The 17,571-nt window shown below is 36.9% G+C and overlaps 1 protein-coding gene across 50 annotated transcripts in view; it reads left to right on the forward strand.

The window, feature by feature from the left end:
- Positions 1-17,571, forward strand: part of RIMS1 (regulating synaptic membrane exocytosis 1) — a 271,584-nt gene that overhangs the window by 157,341 nt on the left and 96,672 nt on the right. For 49 of the 50 annotated variants that reach the window (XM_087882497.1, XM_087882527.1, XM_087882498.1 and 46 more), the window contains 3 exons: positions 11,588-11,655; positions 13,582-13,692; positions 17,331-17,430. In XM_087882497.1, the coding sequence (XP_087738623.1) occupies positions 11,588-11,655; positions 13,582-13,692; positions 17,331-17,430 (279 nt within the window). Of the gene's footprint in view, positions 1-7,436; positions 7,609-11,587; positions 11,656-13,581; positions 13,693-17,330; positions 17,431-17,571 lie in introns of those variants that run through there. The other variant, XM_087882526.1, reaches the window with a different exon arrangement.

Raw genomic sequence — 17,571 nt, forward strand, 5'->3', positions numbered from 1 at the left:
GTTTCAGGTCCTGGGCAGAAATGAGCACATGGAAGAGAGAGAGAAAGAGGTTTATACCCTCTCTTGGAGCTTCCTGTTCATGTGAAAGAAATGTATTCTGATTGGTTGTCAGACTCCCATGAGGCCATGCAGCAGTGGTGGGTTTCAAATTTTTTTACTACCGGTTCTGTGGGCGTGGCTTGGTGTGTGTGGCATGGCTTGATTGGCATGGCTTGGTGGGCGTGGCAGGGGAAGGATACTGTAAAGTCTCCATTCCCTCCCTACTCCAGGGGAAGGTTACTGCAAAATCCCCATTTCCTCATAATCAGCTGGGACTTGAGAGGCAGAGAATAGATGGGGGTGGGGCTAGTCAGAATTTTTACTATCGGTTCTCTGAACTACTTAAAATTTCTGCTACTGGTTCTCCAGAACTAGTCAGAACCTACTGAAACCCACTTCTGCCATGCAGGATAACTTTGTAGGTTGTATTGAGTCCCAAGCTTGGTTGAATCTTGCTGGGTGATGTAATCTCCCCAGGTGACATGTGGTGAGTTCTGTTGCTAGATGGGTAGAGGGCTAATCCTATCATGTCCTGAGGGCCATGTCTTAATCCCATCACCCTGGAGCTGAAGTGGGGGGGGGGCAGGAAGTTGCAGGGAGCTGCTTTGTCTTTAAAACATGTTTTTCCATTTCTCATCCAGGGAAATGTAATATTCTGCCTTTTCAACATTTCCTAAAATATTTCATTCTTCTAGGAGGGGTGGGTGGGTGCTAACTTTCTTCACCCAGAGAATCTAATGCCTGATGATCTGAGGTGGAGCTGAGACAGTGATGTTAGCGCTGGGGAGCAGCTGCAAATACAAGTGAAGCTTTCCTTGCTCACCTGCCTCTCATCTCCAACTGTGCGGTCCGGTTCCTAACAGGCCATAGACCGGTACCGGTCCATGACCTGGGGGTTGGGGATCCCTGATGTATAGCATATCTTTACATTCACTAGTATGAACTTGCAAATATATATATATATTTTTGCAAGTCATGAAGAGAAAGCCCTCATATATGATTACGGACAGTAGATAGTGATAGCAATAATTGGCGTGACAATCATCATCATCCTAGCGTTTTTCCCCACAGGTGCAGGATCTGCTTTTCAGATCAATATGGATCAATTTGGTCTGATACAATTTATATTTTTATTTAAGAATACATATGTGTGATCAAAGAACACTATATATCTAATATATGTCTGCTAGTTGATGCAAACACAATGTATATTTCCTTGCCCATCATCACCACTCCCTGCTGCACATACCTCACATCTGCTTGGGAGGATTGGGATGCTATGAAAGGAAGAGCAAGGGCCTACATCTGTCCAGGTGACATCTGATCTAACATGTGAAGTGAAGCAATGCATTATGAGTATATTTGTAGTACATTATCAGTAGGCAGCGGATGAGCAGGTAAGAATCAACAGACAAGATTGGGTGCTTCTAGGACTTCCGGTGGCACCATAGGCATTGATGGTCGCTCCCTTCGGAGCGCCAGCCCCGCGATTGCGTAAAGCCGCTAGAATAGCGAAAATCAGCTGTCTAGCGGCTTGGAGACTTTCCCCTCGGGAAAGGGGGGAAAGAGAACAGCTGGGCATGGGTAGAGCTCCCCAAGAGCCCCAGGTGTAATTCTGGGGCTTGAAGGGTGAGAGCTCCCTTGATTAACTTGATTTAGTGGATTTATTGTTTTGGCTGTTGCAAAAGTTTAAAATTAAAATTGAAGATTAGAAAATGGCTTCAAGGCAAATAAAAACTGTTGTGGCTAAAAGTGCTGGGGGATCACCAGCCCAACTATCCAAATTGCAATCTTTGTCAGCTCCAATGGAACCACAAGTATTAACACTGGAAGCTTTGCAGGAAGCTTTAAAGACACAAGCCTCTGTTTTAGAGGAAAAAATTACTTCTGTCTTTGAAGAAAAAATGCGGGATGTGGCTGAAGAGATGGCAGAAATTAAAGAGGTAATTCAAATTCGAAATAAGGAAATCATAGAAGATATTGTTTTGGCATTTCAGGGTCTGGCAAGTCATATTGAAGGGCTGGATGAAAGAGTGGAAGAAATTAATCAATCCAATGTGGATTTGGAAAATAAAATGGGTGAGGTCCAGACAAAGATGGAGAGGGCAGACTTAGAAGTGACAATGATACAATATAGGGCGATGGAGTTTGCCCTGAGAGTAAGAGGCCTGAGAGAAAATAATCAAGAGAATTTGCGAGAGATCTTTGCAGAAGCCTTTGCACAGATAATTGGAGAACAAAAGGCAGATCTTGAATGGCAAATTGACAAAATTTATCGTGTTAATTCATGGGTTGCCAGACAGAAACATTTACCAAGAGATATTGTAATCTACTTTACAACAAGGAGGATACGAAATGAAATTTTACAAGCTTCCTACAAAAATAAACTTCAAGTGGAGGTTTTAATATTGAAAGAAATTCCCCCCCAAATGTTGAGAACCAGAAAGGACTATGCTTTTTTGGTGGAAGAACTTAGAAATCGCCAGATACAGTACAGATGGGAGGTTCCAGTTGGATTAGTGGTGAATTATTCAGGAGAAAGATATTGTCTCAATATAGTTTGGAAGGCAAGAGACTTTTACACAAATGTTGGCTGGCATGCATACTTATTATATGATAAAAAGGTGGATAAGAATTTTAAAAGTTATATATTAAGGAATGTGTTATTACGTGTCTGGAAAAAGTATCAATATAAACTAAACAATAAAATACCTATATGGGCAATACCCAGACATGCGATAGAGAATATAAGTGTAGAAAAAAAACAAGATGTGATTACTTACAAAGAGCTTCTTATTATGGAAAGAGGCACATTGCAGTTAAAATCTTTGAATGTATTAAAAGAAGAAAGGATAATTCAAACTTGGTTTCAGTATGGACAGCTGCAAGCTAGATGGAAAGAGGATCAGAAAATTGGTATCTTGCAAAATGAGGAAAACTTGGTAAAACAAATTAGAGACCAAGGTCAAATGCACATAAAAAGGTTGTATAATGTACTGATAGAAATAGATTCAGAAACGGAGTTAGTTAAAGACTGTATGATAAAATGGGCACAAAATATTGAGGAACCAATAATGATGGAAACATGGGAAAAAATATGGGTTAGAAACGTAAAATTTACGCAAGCCCAAAACTTGAGAGAACATTTTTATAAGATGTTTTATAGATGGCATCTAGATCCTAAAAAGTTAGCTTGTATGTATCCAGGTTTACAATCCAAGTGTTGGAGATGTAAGTGTGATGATGCCACGTATTATCATATATGGTGGACATGTAAAAAAATCAAGGCATTTTGGATAAAAATATGGTGGATTATGCAAAATATTCTTAAAAAGAAGATAAAGTTTACCCCACAGTTGTTTTTATTGGGTATAATTACAGATTGTACGGTTATAGAGACTAATTTGATTTTGAATTTAATAACTGCAGCCAGACTTTTGGTGGCGCAGCACTGGGAGAAGGAAGATCTACCTACTATTGAAGAATGGACACTAAAAGTAGCGAATTTAGCAGAGATGGCTAAAATTTCAGCATATTTGAAGGATCATTCAAATGAAAGATATATATTGGAATGGAGAAGATGGATTGACTATATTCAAAATAAATATGGGACTAAAAAATTTCAGATAGCTTATGAATGAAAAAAAAGATATTTAGGGGAATTCTTATATTTAGTTATGTAAAGGGGAGTTAAAGTACAAGAGGGAAATAGGAGTCTATAGATAGTTTGCATATGTTAGCTTATGTTTGTTAAATGTTATACCCTGTATTTTGCTCTGGGAAGTCCGGGGGGGGAGGGTTTGGTTGGGAGGGGGGAGGAGGGGTGGGAAAATTGTTTGTAAAATTTTTTTTTAAAAAAAACCTTTTCAATTAAAAAAAAAGATTGGGTGCTTCTAGAGAATCAATTCTCCAAAGATTTTTCCAAACTTCTATCCTTAACTTGAATATTTAAAGGAAGAAGAGAGAAGAAGCAGTGAGAAAACAGATTACAAATGGGAAATGATAACTTTTGGATCCTTGGCAAAATTCTCTGACTGAAGCAGAGTTAATTGCACAATAAACACTTTTGCCTGGAAGTATCTTTCTCAGTTTGTGGAATAACACAAAGCTTTTCTCACTAGACCTTCAGCTGACAATGAAGCCAGGTTGTTAAACTCTGCTGAGCAATAATGGCTCGTAACATTTTTAGGGTAGTTCAAATAAACAAGATGTAATCTGGAACATAAAGCCCATCTCAAGCATATTTTAAGAGTTAATTGTTTACTTTCAAACCCCAATTGTACTTCTTACAAATTCCTCCTGAGGATTATTAAGAAAATAGAAAACACGAATGAAATAAAACCAGTGAACAAGATTCACTTTGCAGCCTATTTGGCAATATTTCATTAGACCTATATTTTAACATATTGATTAAAAATAAGATGGAAGTATTCATTGGGACACAACAGTCAGTCCAAACTAATATTACCAATTCCTATTTTCCCTCACAGCTAAAACTTACTACAGGTAGTCCTCGACTTACGATCACAATTGAGCCAAAAATTTATGTTGCTAAGTGAGTCAGTTGTTAAGTGAATTTTGCCCCATTTTAAGACTTTTCTTGCCACGGTTGTTAAGTGAATCACTGAAGTTGTCAAGTTAGTAACAGAGTTGTTAAGTGAATCTGGCTTCCCCATTGACTCTGCTTGTGAGAAGGCCGCAGGAGGTGGTCACATGACCCTGGGACACTGCACATAAATATGAGTCAGTTGCCAAGCATCTGAATTTTGATCATGTGACTGTGGGGATGTTACAACGGTCTTAAGTGTGAAAAACAGTCATAAGTCATTTTTTTCAGTGTAACTTTGAACAATCACTGAGTGAAACGAGGATTACCTGTACAAAAAAGGAGTAAGATGAAGAGGATCACAGGAGCTAGAACTTCAAATCTTGAAGCCAGTAGCTTTCTGGCAATCACTTGCAACTACTTTGGGATTCATCCCAAAATTTAATCCGTTGATGAAATTTTCTTTTTTCTTTCTTTTTTGCAGTGAAAACAAATTGTGCCTTTTATTAATGAGAATAACATCCTTGACAGGTTGAAAATTCAGTGGGTACATAGAGAACGTTGTACACATATAGTCTGGATTTCTTTAATCTATGCCAACATGAGCCTAATCATAGCTTGGCCTAGAAAATGTTGATAAGGATTAGGTTTGTTCCTCATGACAATATTAAAAAAGTATTAAATACTATATCGAATCTGGGTGTTGTTGTTTTTTGCTTTCCATAGAGGCAAATGAGGTCAAAAGAAGAAAAGCAATGCTGCGTAATGAAAGTTGACCTGATGCAGTCAGTTCACTCCTCTCCCCTCTTTCTGTGTATATGATTGTGAGGTAAAATAGCTTCGTAAAGCGAACAAAATACTTTTAAAAATGCCCCTTCAGAATTAAAAAGCAGTTCAAAGAAAGATTTTCAGCAGAAATCCATGCTGGAAATATAGTTCAGTATCAATTATAGGAACGTAGCCTTTTGAGAGCAGGGAGAGGATCCTCTCACAGACAGATCCATAAGTTTCTATTTCTTCTGTGTTAAGTGTTTGTTTCTTGAATATTTATTGTAACAAATATTACTTCCTAGTTTCTTTCTCTTAGTTTATGCTGACTTCAAAGTGTTCCTTTTAGGTTTACTATAGCATGTTCATGGTCAGGTTTTCATATTGTTGTCCTTTAATATAACATTGATACAATTATTTTTTATGGTTATGTTAACCAGCTTGGGCTTGATTTTTGAGAATAAATGCGGTAGAAGTAAAAATGATATAATTTTGCCAAAGATTAGGTGGCAGTTAGAGGAATAAGGATGGAATAATAGTGCTGCTCTGCCACTAAGCACAGAAAGAAAAGAGTATGAATTCAGCTAACATTGAATTTATGGGCAATAAATAGTAAATATGGATGAATAGAGGATTCATAGGTTGAGAATTAGAAGAATGATGGGTTCAGTGTATCAAATGAATCAAAACCCAAAAATGAAGACAAAGAAGAACTAAAATCAGAAAGTATATTTTAAAGAGCGAGCAGGTAGAACAATTAGAAGGGAGCAAGACAATATTTCTGAGAAACTTCAACATTGGTAGACTGATTAAAAGAAAGAAAAGTATTGGGAGAGAAAAGTATTGAAGTATTACAATGTTGGAGACTGATGAAGAAGGCAGGAAATAAATCCATGCAATAAACTAAATGGGTAAGTTAGAAAATACGAAAAAAGTACAGAGCAAGACGATTAGTGTTAGGTCTGGATTTCTACTTCTGTTTTTCTCTAACACCTATATCCTCTCATCTGCTATTAGTCTGGCACCTTAAAGATGTGTTGGATCTAGAAGATGAAATACAGCACATCTAGGGAGCTTTAGGTCAGTTGGATAAAGCAACAAGGGCTGCCAATGAAAGCTTCCTTACAGCTCTTGCTGACCATCTGACTTGGTGCCTGAAATTTTGAAGAAACACCTCTAGGCTGGATTGTTCCAGAGTTAAATCTGTGCCTCCTTGGATAAGAGAGTCAGTTTGGTCTAGTGGGGAAGGTGCTGGCCTAGAAACCAGGAGACTGTGAGTTCTAATCCCACTTTAGGCATGAAGGTTGTGTAGGTGACTTTGGATCAGTCACCGCCTCTCAGTCCAGCCGACCTCACTGGGTTGTTATTGTGAGGAAAATAGGAGGAGGGAGGAGTCTTAGTTTTGTTGGCCACCTTGAGTTACTTATAAAAAAAAAAGTAATACAGGCAGGATAAAAATCTAATAAATAAATAAGTACCTGGGAAGGCATCTGTCATTCACTTGCTTATAGTTCAGTCCATTTTTGCAGACTTAGCTTTTCCGAACTGACAGTCCCAAAGAGAATTTCACAGAGACAGCAGATCTTCTTGATGCAGTTCAGAAAACACAATGGTAACTGAATGAATGCCTGTAAATTTTATTTGATATTTGGACGGTGTTAATTTCAGTCCAACTGAACTTAATAGGGAAAAAAGAAACTGGTTTCAGCGTTGGTAAGGTGGGGTAAGATCTTTTGCATTATACTGCCTGTGTTCAGACCCCAAGCAGATAAAGCATTTTCCAGTTTCTGCAGTGAAGCAAACATATTGCTTTGTGAGATCCTTAATGGAAGCCTCTGAAAATGATTAAAGATGCTTCATAGGCAGCGAGCCTCTTTTTAGCACTGCGTGGACTGCGTATGGATTATTGCAGTAATCAGTGCTCACTCTACACTGCAGAGATTTGTATTTATGGCAGGTGCTCCGATGGCCCTAATTGATGTTAGTCTTGTAGAATGTTTGACATTGCAGAATCCTTTGGCACAGGCTCAGGAGACAAGAACTACAGGAAACAAGGACTCCTTTATAAATTCACTTTGTACTGATTTGGTTTTGGGTGTTTCCCCGCACCCTTGTGATTATGGTTTTGCTACAGTCTGAGGCTGGAATTCAGCAACCTGCTCAGAGCTGGTTCTGCTTATTAAGGCACTGTGAGCTGATGCTGCTGTTTGCTGGTTTCCTTCAGTTTCTTCTCCATTCCTTGCATTCAGGGACAGGTAATCAGGTGATCCTCTCGTATTGAAAGACTGTGGGGATATCTGTAAAATATTATTGTCAATAACTTTGAGTTTTGGAAAAGAATGGTCTTGTGTACAGAATTATAAAAATAACCTGCCTATAAATGCAATTCTAGATCCATATAAATGTTGATTATGTAGATATATGATTTTGCATGTTAATGAAATTAGAAATTTCAGAAGTTTTTATGGCCAAGGATATAAAATAATTCAGATATTATTTTTAATAGTTTTGTTTAGACAAAAGAGAGTTCATGTATCCAGATTTTCTTGACTCATTGTGATTAGTAAATTTCATAGCTTTCATTCAAATATGAGTCTGCAGTCTGCATATTCTAATGCCGTATACTTTTGCAAAATCTTTTTATGCAGCATGTTCAATTGATCATGTTTCTATTTTGTATATGCTTTGTGGAGGTATTAATATATTTGTTAGTTGGCCCACATGTAATAGTTTAAAATCATAAAGATAGGGGTGGGGAGCTTATCCTAGTCAAACCCACTTTGGTTAGCATAGTAAAAATGGTGAAGTAATAATATTGCCATATGAAGAATAATATAGAAAATAAAAAGATGAGGATTGAGAAATTAATCATATAACAGTGGTCAGTTATTTAGATATTATTTTTAAAATATTAATTATGTGCATCTTATTTGGACAAATGTCTGTCCTTAAAGGACAGAAATTCAGGTGCCTTGGGAGATTTGACAGGTTTGAGCTTTAATATTTACAGAAAATTATCTGTAAATTTCATTTAGTTGCAGAAGGTTATTTGTGATTTTCTTTCCTGTTTAAATCAAAACTTTAAAAGCATATAGCACACACTTTTGTGGCAAGTAGGAGACTTTCATGTCAGACCAAGACAAGGAGAACGTCTCTTAGATTAAGGTCTGAACCAAATATTTTATAAAATGTCAGTAGCAAAAGGCATTAAGAACCCTATACTAGAAGTTTAATGCGGACTGAACAGATAAAAGAAATATCTTATTCACTTACAGTGTATCTGAAGACATTATCCAATCTGGTGTTCTGTATTGTTATTTGTGCACTTTGATTGTTGTTGTTGTTTCTGATAAACTGAATCTGGTTTTACCAATAGATGCTTGTGTGATGTTGCTCATGGTCCCTTGATGCAACTGCCAGGAAGCAGTGCTCAGGAGACCAAAGAGGAAATTGGTAAGGCCTCCCCCTTCTAGTTAATTAATATTAGCTAGCTAGTTGGACGTCAACACTGATTCACCTTAAGATGTCAAGAGTTAGCATGTTCACTGCATGATAACTCTTGCTCTTACATATTCAAAAAGGAAAACAAACTAGATAAAGATTCTGCAGAGTCAGCCACACCTCTCCATCTAAAACTTTCAAGGGGCTGCCTGACTGATTTGTGTGTGCTTTTAAATGATGTGAATGGAAAGAAATGGACCCAAGAGTTATTTGGAAAATTGAAAGTTAACTTGTCAAAGTCAGGGTTTTTTTCTTCTTCCCATCGCCTTTGGGTTACAGTTTTCAGTGTGCATTTTTTGTCAAATAAAAATTTTTATTTGACAAAACAGTTTTTCATCTGGGACTAATTTTAAAGAAGGGTTGTATCCTCCCTGCGTGCACTGTTTTAGTCTCTTGTAGCTTACCATAATTTGCAGGAGATTGTTAAGGATAAATTTATGATCAACATGTAGTTTTGAAATAACCTTTCTCTTTCTCCACATTGCAATGAATCATGCCTATGTATCAGACCTACCTCTTCTCCCATGTCTGTCCTTTTGGCCACCCTATACTTCATTGACATTGCCTAACTTTGTCACCTCTCACCATCCGAGGTGACCTTTGCCCTCTTCTTCGTCCCACTGCTGACAAGATATGCTGGTTGGTTGAGGCAGTTGTAAGATTTCTAGAAGGCCACTCAAAAGCATATTATTCAGCCTCCCCAAAGCTTGACCTGGCCACCCCAAAACCTCATTCGGCCTCCCCAAAGCCTCACTGGGACTCCCCAAAGCCTCATACGTTACCTTTTTAAAGTCCAATCTAGTTCTTAAATCACTATTTACTTATTGTACACTTGCAGTGTATTGCATATTTAAATAAAGAGCAGCAGCAGCGATAATAATGATCTTAAATACTGACTGTGGGTTGGAATTAATGAGGCGAAACGGATTGCTAATAGTTAACCGTTTATTACTTCTAACCTTAATGATGCAACCCAGAACAGAACAACAGCAACACACAAACAAGTTGACAGCTCTTATATACTGAGCTGTAAAAACACCCTAGCCAATAGGCGCGTTTCAATTTCCCGCCTGGAGGGAGTTATAGACCAACCAATCAGAACATGTCTGCATTGGCACATTCCTTGCTCCACTTGGCATCTCCGCAGACACAACAAATGATGTATGAAAAATGGTGAACTATATATTCTGTATTTCAGCCCTATAAAGTTCTTTTATATTATTGTGACTATTGTAACATATTATAGATGGGGATAGTATTAAAGGATAGTGGCTTTTATTATATAATAAGTCCAAAACATTGTATTTATTTATTTATAAAATTTATATAGCCGCTACTTGCTCATAGCAACTCTAGGAGGCCTATAAGCAATTAAAACACAAGAATAGAAAAAATAAAAATAAAAAACAATACTCCCACCCCAGTAACAACACACAGTCAAATGAGCCATTTGATGAGTTCCATCCCACTCTGAGTTCCTCATGCCTGCTGGCATTCATAGTAATATGAAGATTGCACAGCCTATATTAATTAACTACTGAAAAACCAGTGCAAAACATCTGTCATATTTAATTAACAGTAATAGTGCATACCTATAAGTACCTGCACAGAACTATTAATTTATTTAGCAATTGAGCAATATATAATATGGCAAAACATTAAAAACCTCTAAGATATAATTAGAACAAAGCATCCCACAATCATGAAATTCCTCAAGCTAAAAGAAGAGTACTTTTCTACTTATTTAAATGGAACCACCCCCAGATAAATGTATATACAATTGCAACCACTTTTTAAAAAAACAAAAAGGACTTTCTGGATTTAGCAGAATCTTCTGTATTGAATTTCTATTCTTAAGAGACTCCGTTGACTGTAGCAGTTCATTTATTTATTTTTATTGCTTAATACACTGACAGATCCATAATACTCTAGTCGTCATCATAATTCATTTTTTTTTCTTTCTGCTTTTTACAACTATGTATCATCTGATCTAATTCATAGTCTAATATCTAGTCAATTAAATAATTCAATACATGTCACACACAGTTTTGTTAGTCTCTTTTCATTACTTAGTAATACATATTAAATACTAATTACTTATTGTCATTTCTGTTAGATGTTCTTCAGTTATCATTAGGAATTTGAAAGCCATATGAACAATTATTGTGGGATAAAAATGTATTATGTTTTCTTTTATAATAATTATTCAAATCTTAATCTAGATTCAAGATCCTGATTTATACCTTTAATTTTAGAATTAAATGTCCTTGAAGTAAGAACCAGTAAAAAGTATTTTTGAGCAAATAATTACAGGATTTTCTATGGGAATTAATTCTGTTCAAATTGTGTTTAAATCAATGGGATAATTAATCATGGCTTAGTTTTCTATAAGTTTAAAAGAAATTATGTAGAACTAACTTTACCCTAGATCCAACTCTATATATTTGCAGTACATGTATTTAGTGGGCCTTATAAAATATTAGTGCATTCATATAGATTTCAGAATTTGGGCTGTAAAATTCAAATAGCTTACATGTAATGTAAAGTTCCTGGTATTTTCATATCATGCACTTTACAGTACATTGGTCTGTATATAAAAGGATCACTATATACTTAATGCTTTTCTTAAAAATATTTTACATTATATTTCTGGACGCAGATGTAATTCATTCATTCATATAATTTTCTTAATATGAGAGAATATATATTTCTTTCTGTTTATAACTCTTTCAGGTGACTTGGATTATTACTGGTTGGATCCTGCCACATGGCATACTAAAGATACATCCCCTATTAGCTCGGTAAGAAATCTCCCTCCCTCCCTCCCTACCCCATTGTTTTGTTGGTTTAAATTAAAGAATAATATTGTTTCATAGCCATTTTAATTTCCATTGTTCTCAGTATAACCCATATAAGAAATATTTATAAACATTGGATCTTAGGGTGTTTTCCATTCATGGAGTAATGTATTCTGTTTATAGAAGTCTTCAAGGGAAGTTCATAATAGTGGAACTGATTCCAGTTCCGCTTGAAGAATCCCCCTTACTCCGGAGTAAGAACTATAAGCAGAAGTTTATAGGATGCTGCTACTGATTGCAGCAAAGGGTCCATTGCTGTGTAGTAAACATATGTACAAAAGCAGAATGAAATACAGGTGGTCCTCAACTTACAACCACAATTGAGCCCAACATTTATGTTGCTAAGTGAGAAATTTGTTAAGTGAGTTTTGCCCCATTTTATGACTTTCCTTGTAACATTTGTTAGGTGAATCAGTTCTTAAATTAGTAACAAGGATGTTAAGTGAATCTGGTTTCCTCATTGACTTTGTTTGTCAGAAGGTCGCAAGACGGGATTGCATGACTCTTGGGACACTACAATCATACGTTTTCAAGCATCCAAATGTAAATCATTTGACCATGGGGATGCTGCAATGGTCACAAGTCTGAAAAATGGTCATAAGTCACTTTTTTTCAGTGCCATTGTAACTTTGAATGGACATTAAATGAGAGCTGTTGTAAGTCAAGTTGTATATTGGGGTAAACATCATAAAGGTGTGTCCCATATATATCTCTCCAAGCCAAATTCAGATCCAAATTATGTACTATTTTGTATCCAATTTTCCATTAGGTAGGTAGGTAGACAGACAGACAGACAGACAGATGATAGACAGATAGATGGATGGATAGATGGATGGGTGATAGGATTGAGCTTTGTTTCTTCATAATTCCATTGTTTAGTTTTGTAAATTTCACTTCCATCTGAGCCTGCTCTTATGTTACTAGAACAGTCCCGGTGATACAGCAGATTTGGCCTCTAATGGAAGTGTTTTGCCACTGCCTTCTTTCTACTCTCCAGACATGGATTTAAAGGCAAACTCGGGAGAAAAAAAAATCTTCACTTTTTATTTAACTGGCAAAATTTGACAGAAATTTAAACTCAGTAACTGGTAATTTGCAGAGGTCTAAACTTTCTGAGTTATGTTGTAATCCACAAAACATACTGCAAATTGGCAACCAAAGGATCTTTATAAGGCCGTATTTTCATAATTAGAAAACAAACAGTGACAAGAGAATGCAGGTTCAGAGGAAAAAGGACTGACGGTAGGCTCATCTAAAGATTGAGCCTCAGGAAAAATTACTATGAAAAGAATCAAACAAGACTTTGAGTTCCTGCAAATTAAATGTAACAGTGCTCTCTGGTTATTTACTGCACCTACCAGTCTGAGTGTAGATTTTTTTTTTAATTCTAGAAGATTTACACTCCACAATTCTGAAATGAGTTTAGATCCATTTCTTTCTGAGTCATGTAGAGATTCAATGAACAAAGCATTAAATAAATTCCTTCCCTGCTACTTAATCTGGTTGACGATGGAATGTTGTTGTCTCCCATAAATTTCCTTACTAAAAATGAAAGGAATTGGGTTTCACTCAAGTGTGTGTATTTGTGTGCATATATGCTGTACACTTTGCTGTAATAGGGATCTCTGGAATTTGTCTTGTTAAAGATGTCTTTTGTGAGCTGAAATATACTTATTAGGTTGCAAGTTGTTAAATATGATTTTCATTTTTCGGTTGTTAAACATAATGCAGTTTCTTTTAATTCTGGAGATAACAATCCAGTTAAATAATGAGTACAAGTAATAAAAATAGGTGATTACTATAAAAGTAGAGACCCAAAGTCTTTACCACAAAAACAATTTCTCAATTCATTTCTTTTGTATGTAATAGCATCCTGTAACTTGGCAACCATCTAAAGAGGGAGATCGGCTAATTGGTCGTGTTATTCTCAATAAAAGAACAACTATGCCAAAAGAGTCAGGTGCATTACTGGGACTCAAAGTAAGTGCCTTAGAAACTATACTGTAAACTTATTTCCATTAATCTTTGGTAAGAAGACTGACCCTTGGTTGAAATTGAGACTTTTTTAAAGCAAGGTTTTAAAGTAGTCTATCATTCAAGTACCACCTTGAGATTAAAAAGAAGAAGCAGAAGTTAAACTCAAACTTATTAATTTTTAAAGTTGAGTTCACACCATATGCATGGCTAAATTGTATTTTGCCAGTGTGTGACTCTAGGTATTGTATGACCCAAACAGTGAGGTTACGTTATTGTATAGTGCATTGTTCAATTCCATGCAATTGGATTTGAATTGAACTGTACGTTTGTTAATTGGTTAGCATTTGGGTTAAATATTAAGTTGACACTGATACAAAAATGTGATCTTTTCTAGAGTTCTGCCTCTTCAGAGTACTTGGGGTAGGTACAAATTTATTTATAGTTCAGAGATAGCCTACAGTTAGGTCAGTAACCAGTCAGGAATTTTTTTTCCCTCCATGAATTCCTAGTTTTTAGAAGTATATACATATATGTATAACTAAATTCCAGATCCCTTGTCATGTAGGAGGAATACTACATATACCCTTCTAAGGGTATACAGTATCTTGCATTTTTAATAGCCAATCACATTGAATGCTCCATGCTTCTGATTGTTCATGGGCTGAGTCAAGAACCAGTGGTTTCTCTTTGCTGCCTTTCAAGATCCTCAGCCAAATATGCAAGGGTTGGAGATGTGATGGTTAATTGTATCTGGGTTTTGATTGTGTAATGCTCTAAGAAAGAAGACTCGCTTATTATTGAAGAACAGATAAGAAAGAAGTTGGATCGATTACTTTGAAATAATAATTGGTTTAAATAGTTATATTTAGATATGAAAGAGGAGTTAAAGTTTTTTTTTTCTTTCTATATGTTTGTTAGATGCTATATCCTGTATTTGCTCTGGGAAGTCCGGGGGGGGGGGGAGGGATGGGGGAGGAGTGGGGAGGAGGGAAGGGAAAACATGTGTAAAGAATCTGGAGAGGTTCTTGGAGTTTACGTAACTGTTTTTTTTTAAAGAGGTTGTTAATTTGTAAATGTGATTGTACAATCCATATATGGAAAGATGGCAAACGGTTTATGTTTTTCTTGTAAAAATGTTTTTTGTCTTGTAAAACTCTTTAAAAAAAAAAAAAAGATCCTCAGCCAAGTAGTTTGAACTTTGCCTGTAAGAAGAGCTGATAGAACGGGCTAGATTTCTGTACCAGCCGTTAAATAATGTCCTTTAGGTCCTACAAAGAATGATAGGAAGCATGAATAATAATTAGCATTATTCTGTACCATGACTGTCATCCTGAAAAAAGAATATATCAATATAGGTGATATTTTACCTTTGGAGTCAACCATACTGCAAGTTAAAAACTTTAGGGAACTTATGTCAAGCTTTCTGTTACTGTTTTTCCTTAAATTTTGTCCCTGAAAAGCAATGGAACTCAATAGTGAAGAATGTTATAATGGTTAAATTTGGGATTGTAATGTTCACTGAGCTTAGTTTTATTTCTTGCAAACATACTGCTCCATTTAGTTGTATTCCTACCAGGGACCCCAACATACAACCTAACAAGAGAACTCACCAAAAAACTCGATAGCTCATAGAACATGCAACTTTAATGCCCTGAGAAAATTAAAGGCTTAACAATTGTGAAAGATGAAATCCCAGTCTAATTTGATATCATAACATTCTTACCTCCATACATCCAACACTGGCAGAATATCCATTGAAGCTTTAAAGCACGGGTGTAAAACTCAATTTCATTGAGGGCCGCATCAGGGTTGTGTTTGACCTCAGGGGGCTGGAGTAGGCGTGGCTGGGGTGGGCACGGCCAGCTCAACGTCACTCATGTTTGGGGTGCCTGTGGTGGCTTAAGCACTCTGCCAGTGAAAACGGGCTGGTGAGTTCCATTTTTGGCTGCAATGGCTTTCTGCAACCCTCTGCCAGCAAAAATGGAGTTCGGGAGGGTCCCAAGCTCCATTTTTGCTGGCAGAGGGTTGCAGGAGGCCATCACAGCCCAAAATGGATCTTGCCAACCCATTTTCGCTGGCAGAGGCACTGCGGGCTGGTCCTTTGCTGTTTCCGAGGCAGCCCTGTGGGCCAGATCTAAGCACCCCATAGGCCAGATCCGCCCCCCAGGCCTTGAGTTTGACACCCTGCTTTACAGCATCAAACCTAGCCAAGAGTACAAAACTGGAAAAGGCTAGAATCATGGAACTGACAGACCTTTGCCACACCACTTACTTTCAATTTGATAGATACATAAACAAATTAGAAGATACTGTATGCAAACACCACAGCAGCAATCTCTGCAATCTCTCTTAAGCAATTTCTAAATCCAATAACTACAAAAGGCAGAGCAGGAATTGTTTACTACATACCATGTAACCCAGGGGTGGGTTCTACTTACCTTTACTACTGGTTCACAACGGGAGCATGCACAGATCGTCAATTATGACGTCCGGGTGGATGGGCGGAGCTTCCTGCCGCTTTTACTACCGGTTCTAAAGAACTGGACAGAACCGGGAGCAACCCACTACTGATGTAAATATTGTGAAAGTCACTATCAGAAGATTAGCAGAATGCATATATGAACACCAGGAACCAGCCAGAAAACATGATATAAATTCTTTAATTTCCTGACACATAGACAAATTGAACCATAAATTCAGTTGGAAAACTGTTAAGTATTTTAGATCAAGCCAAATCAAAGAATGCAAGATAATTCATAATAGTTTGGTGTTTTCATACATCAACCAATAGCAGACACAGAGAGACAAACCTAGTATACAACTATTTAAAAAAGAAAGCAAAGGCCCAGAGCATATTCTTCTTCCCTCCCTATCACATATCCAGCAATCAATATGCATATCAGTGAGAACTAGTGAGAACCAAAACAATAGAAAAAAAACACTCTTAAGATGAAACAGTGCAGCCAAATCAAGCAGGTAGGCCAATCATAAACAGGCACACATACAACTTTAAGTAAGATAGGTCAGACAACTGCCATACATAAAAAGCCAGAAAACTCCAATACTGTGAAGATGCTTTCTATTGATTGATTTAGATCACGGGTGTCAAACTGGTGGCCCGCGGGCTGGATGCATCATGCGCAAGCCACACCCACCCCGGCTCCACAAAGGCAAAAAACATCACGATATGTCATGATACATCACGTGATTGAGTTTGACACGCGTGATTTCGATGGTTGCCCAGCTTATCAGCTGCAACTCTGGCCAGTAAACATAAGGTTAAAAACCAAAAGAAACTACCTGTTTTGGTAATTAAATGTTTGCAACAAACAAACCATTTTCCTGGATTGAAAAATTGAAGTAAAACAGGTAAGTTCCACTTCTGCAAGAAGATGTGCCTTTCAGTTATGCAACAGTAAGGGTTCTCACTGATTTTTTTTTTGCAAGTTTAAATAGTCACATGAATATGGATCTCTTAAAAATCATATGAAGTATCAACTTTGCACAAGCAATTATTTTCCTCTGAAAGAGGCAAGGTTTTTGTGGTTATATAGTTAAAAGGCATTGAACTGAATATAGATTCCCATTATTTTAGTTAAAATGCAGTTTGGTATTCTGAAAGGTGGCCTATTTATTTTCAGGTTGTAGGAGGAAAAATGACCGATTTAGGACGACTTGGTGCCTTCATTACCAAAGTAAAGAAAGGTAGCTTGGCTGATGTGGTGGGACATCTAAGAGCAGGTATCTCAGTTATGGGAATGATTTTGTCTTAATATTCTCCAAATCTGTATAATGCTACTGTTATGTATTATATTTGCAGTTTCAGTGTACAGTTCCTTCTGTAAATATTTCAACCTAACGGGGGCAAGATAAAGGTTATCT

This window comes from Pantherophis guttatus, chromosome 1 (assembly GCF_059756535.1).
Source record: "Pantherophis guttatus breed Tessera chromosome 1, ASM5975653v1, whole genome shotgun sequence".
Taxonomy (NCBI): domain Eukaryota; kingdom Metazoa; phylum Chordata; class Lepidosauria; order Squamata; family Colubridae; genus Pantherophis; species Pantherophis guttatus.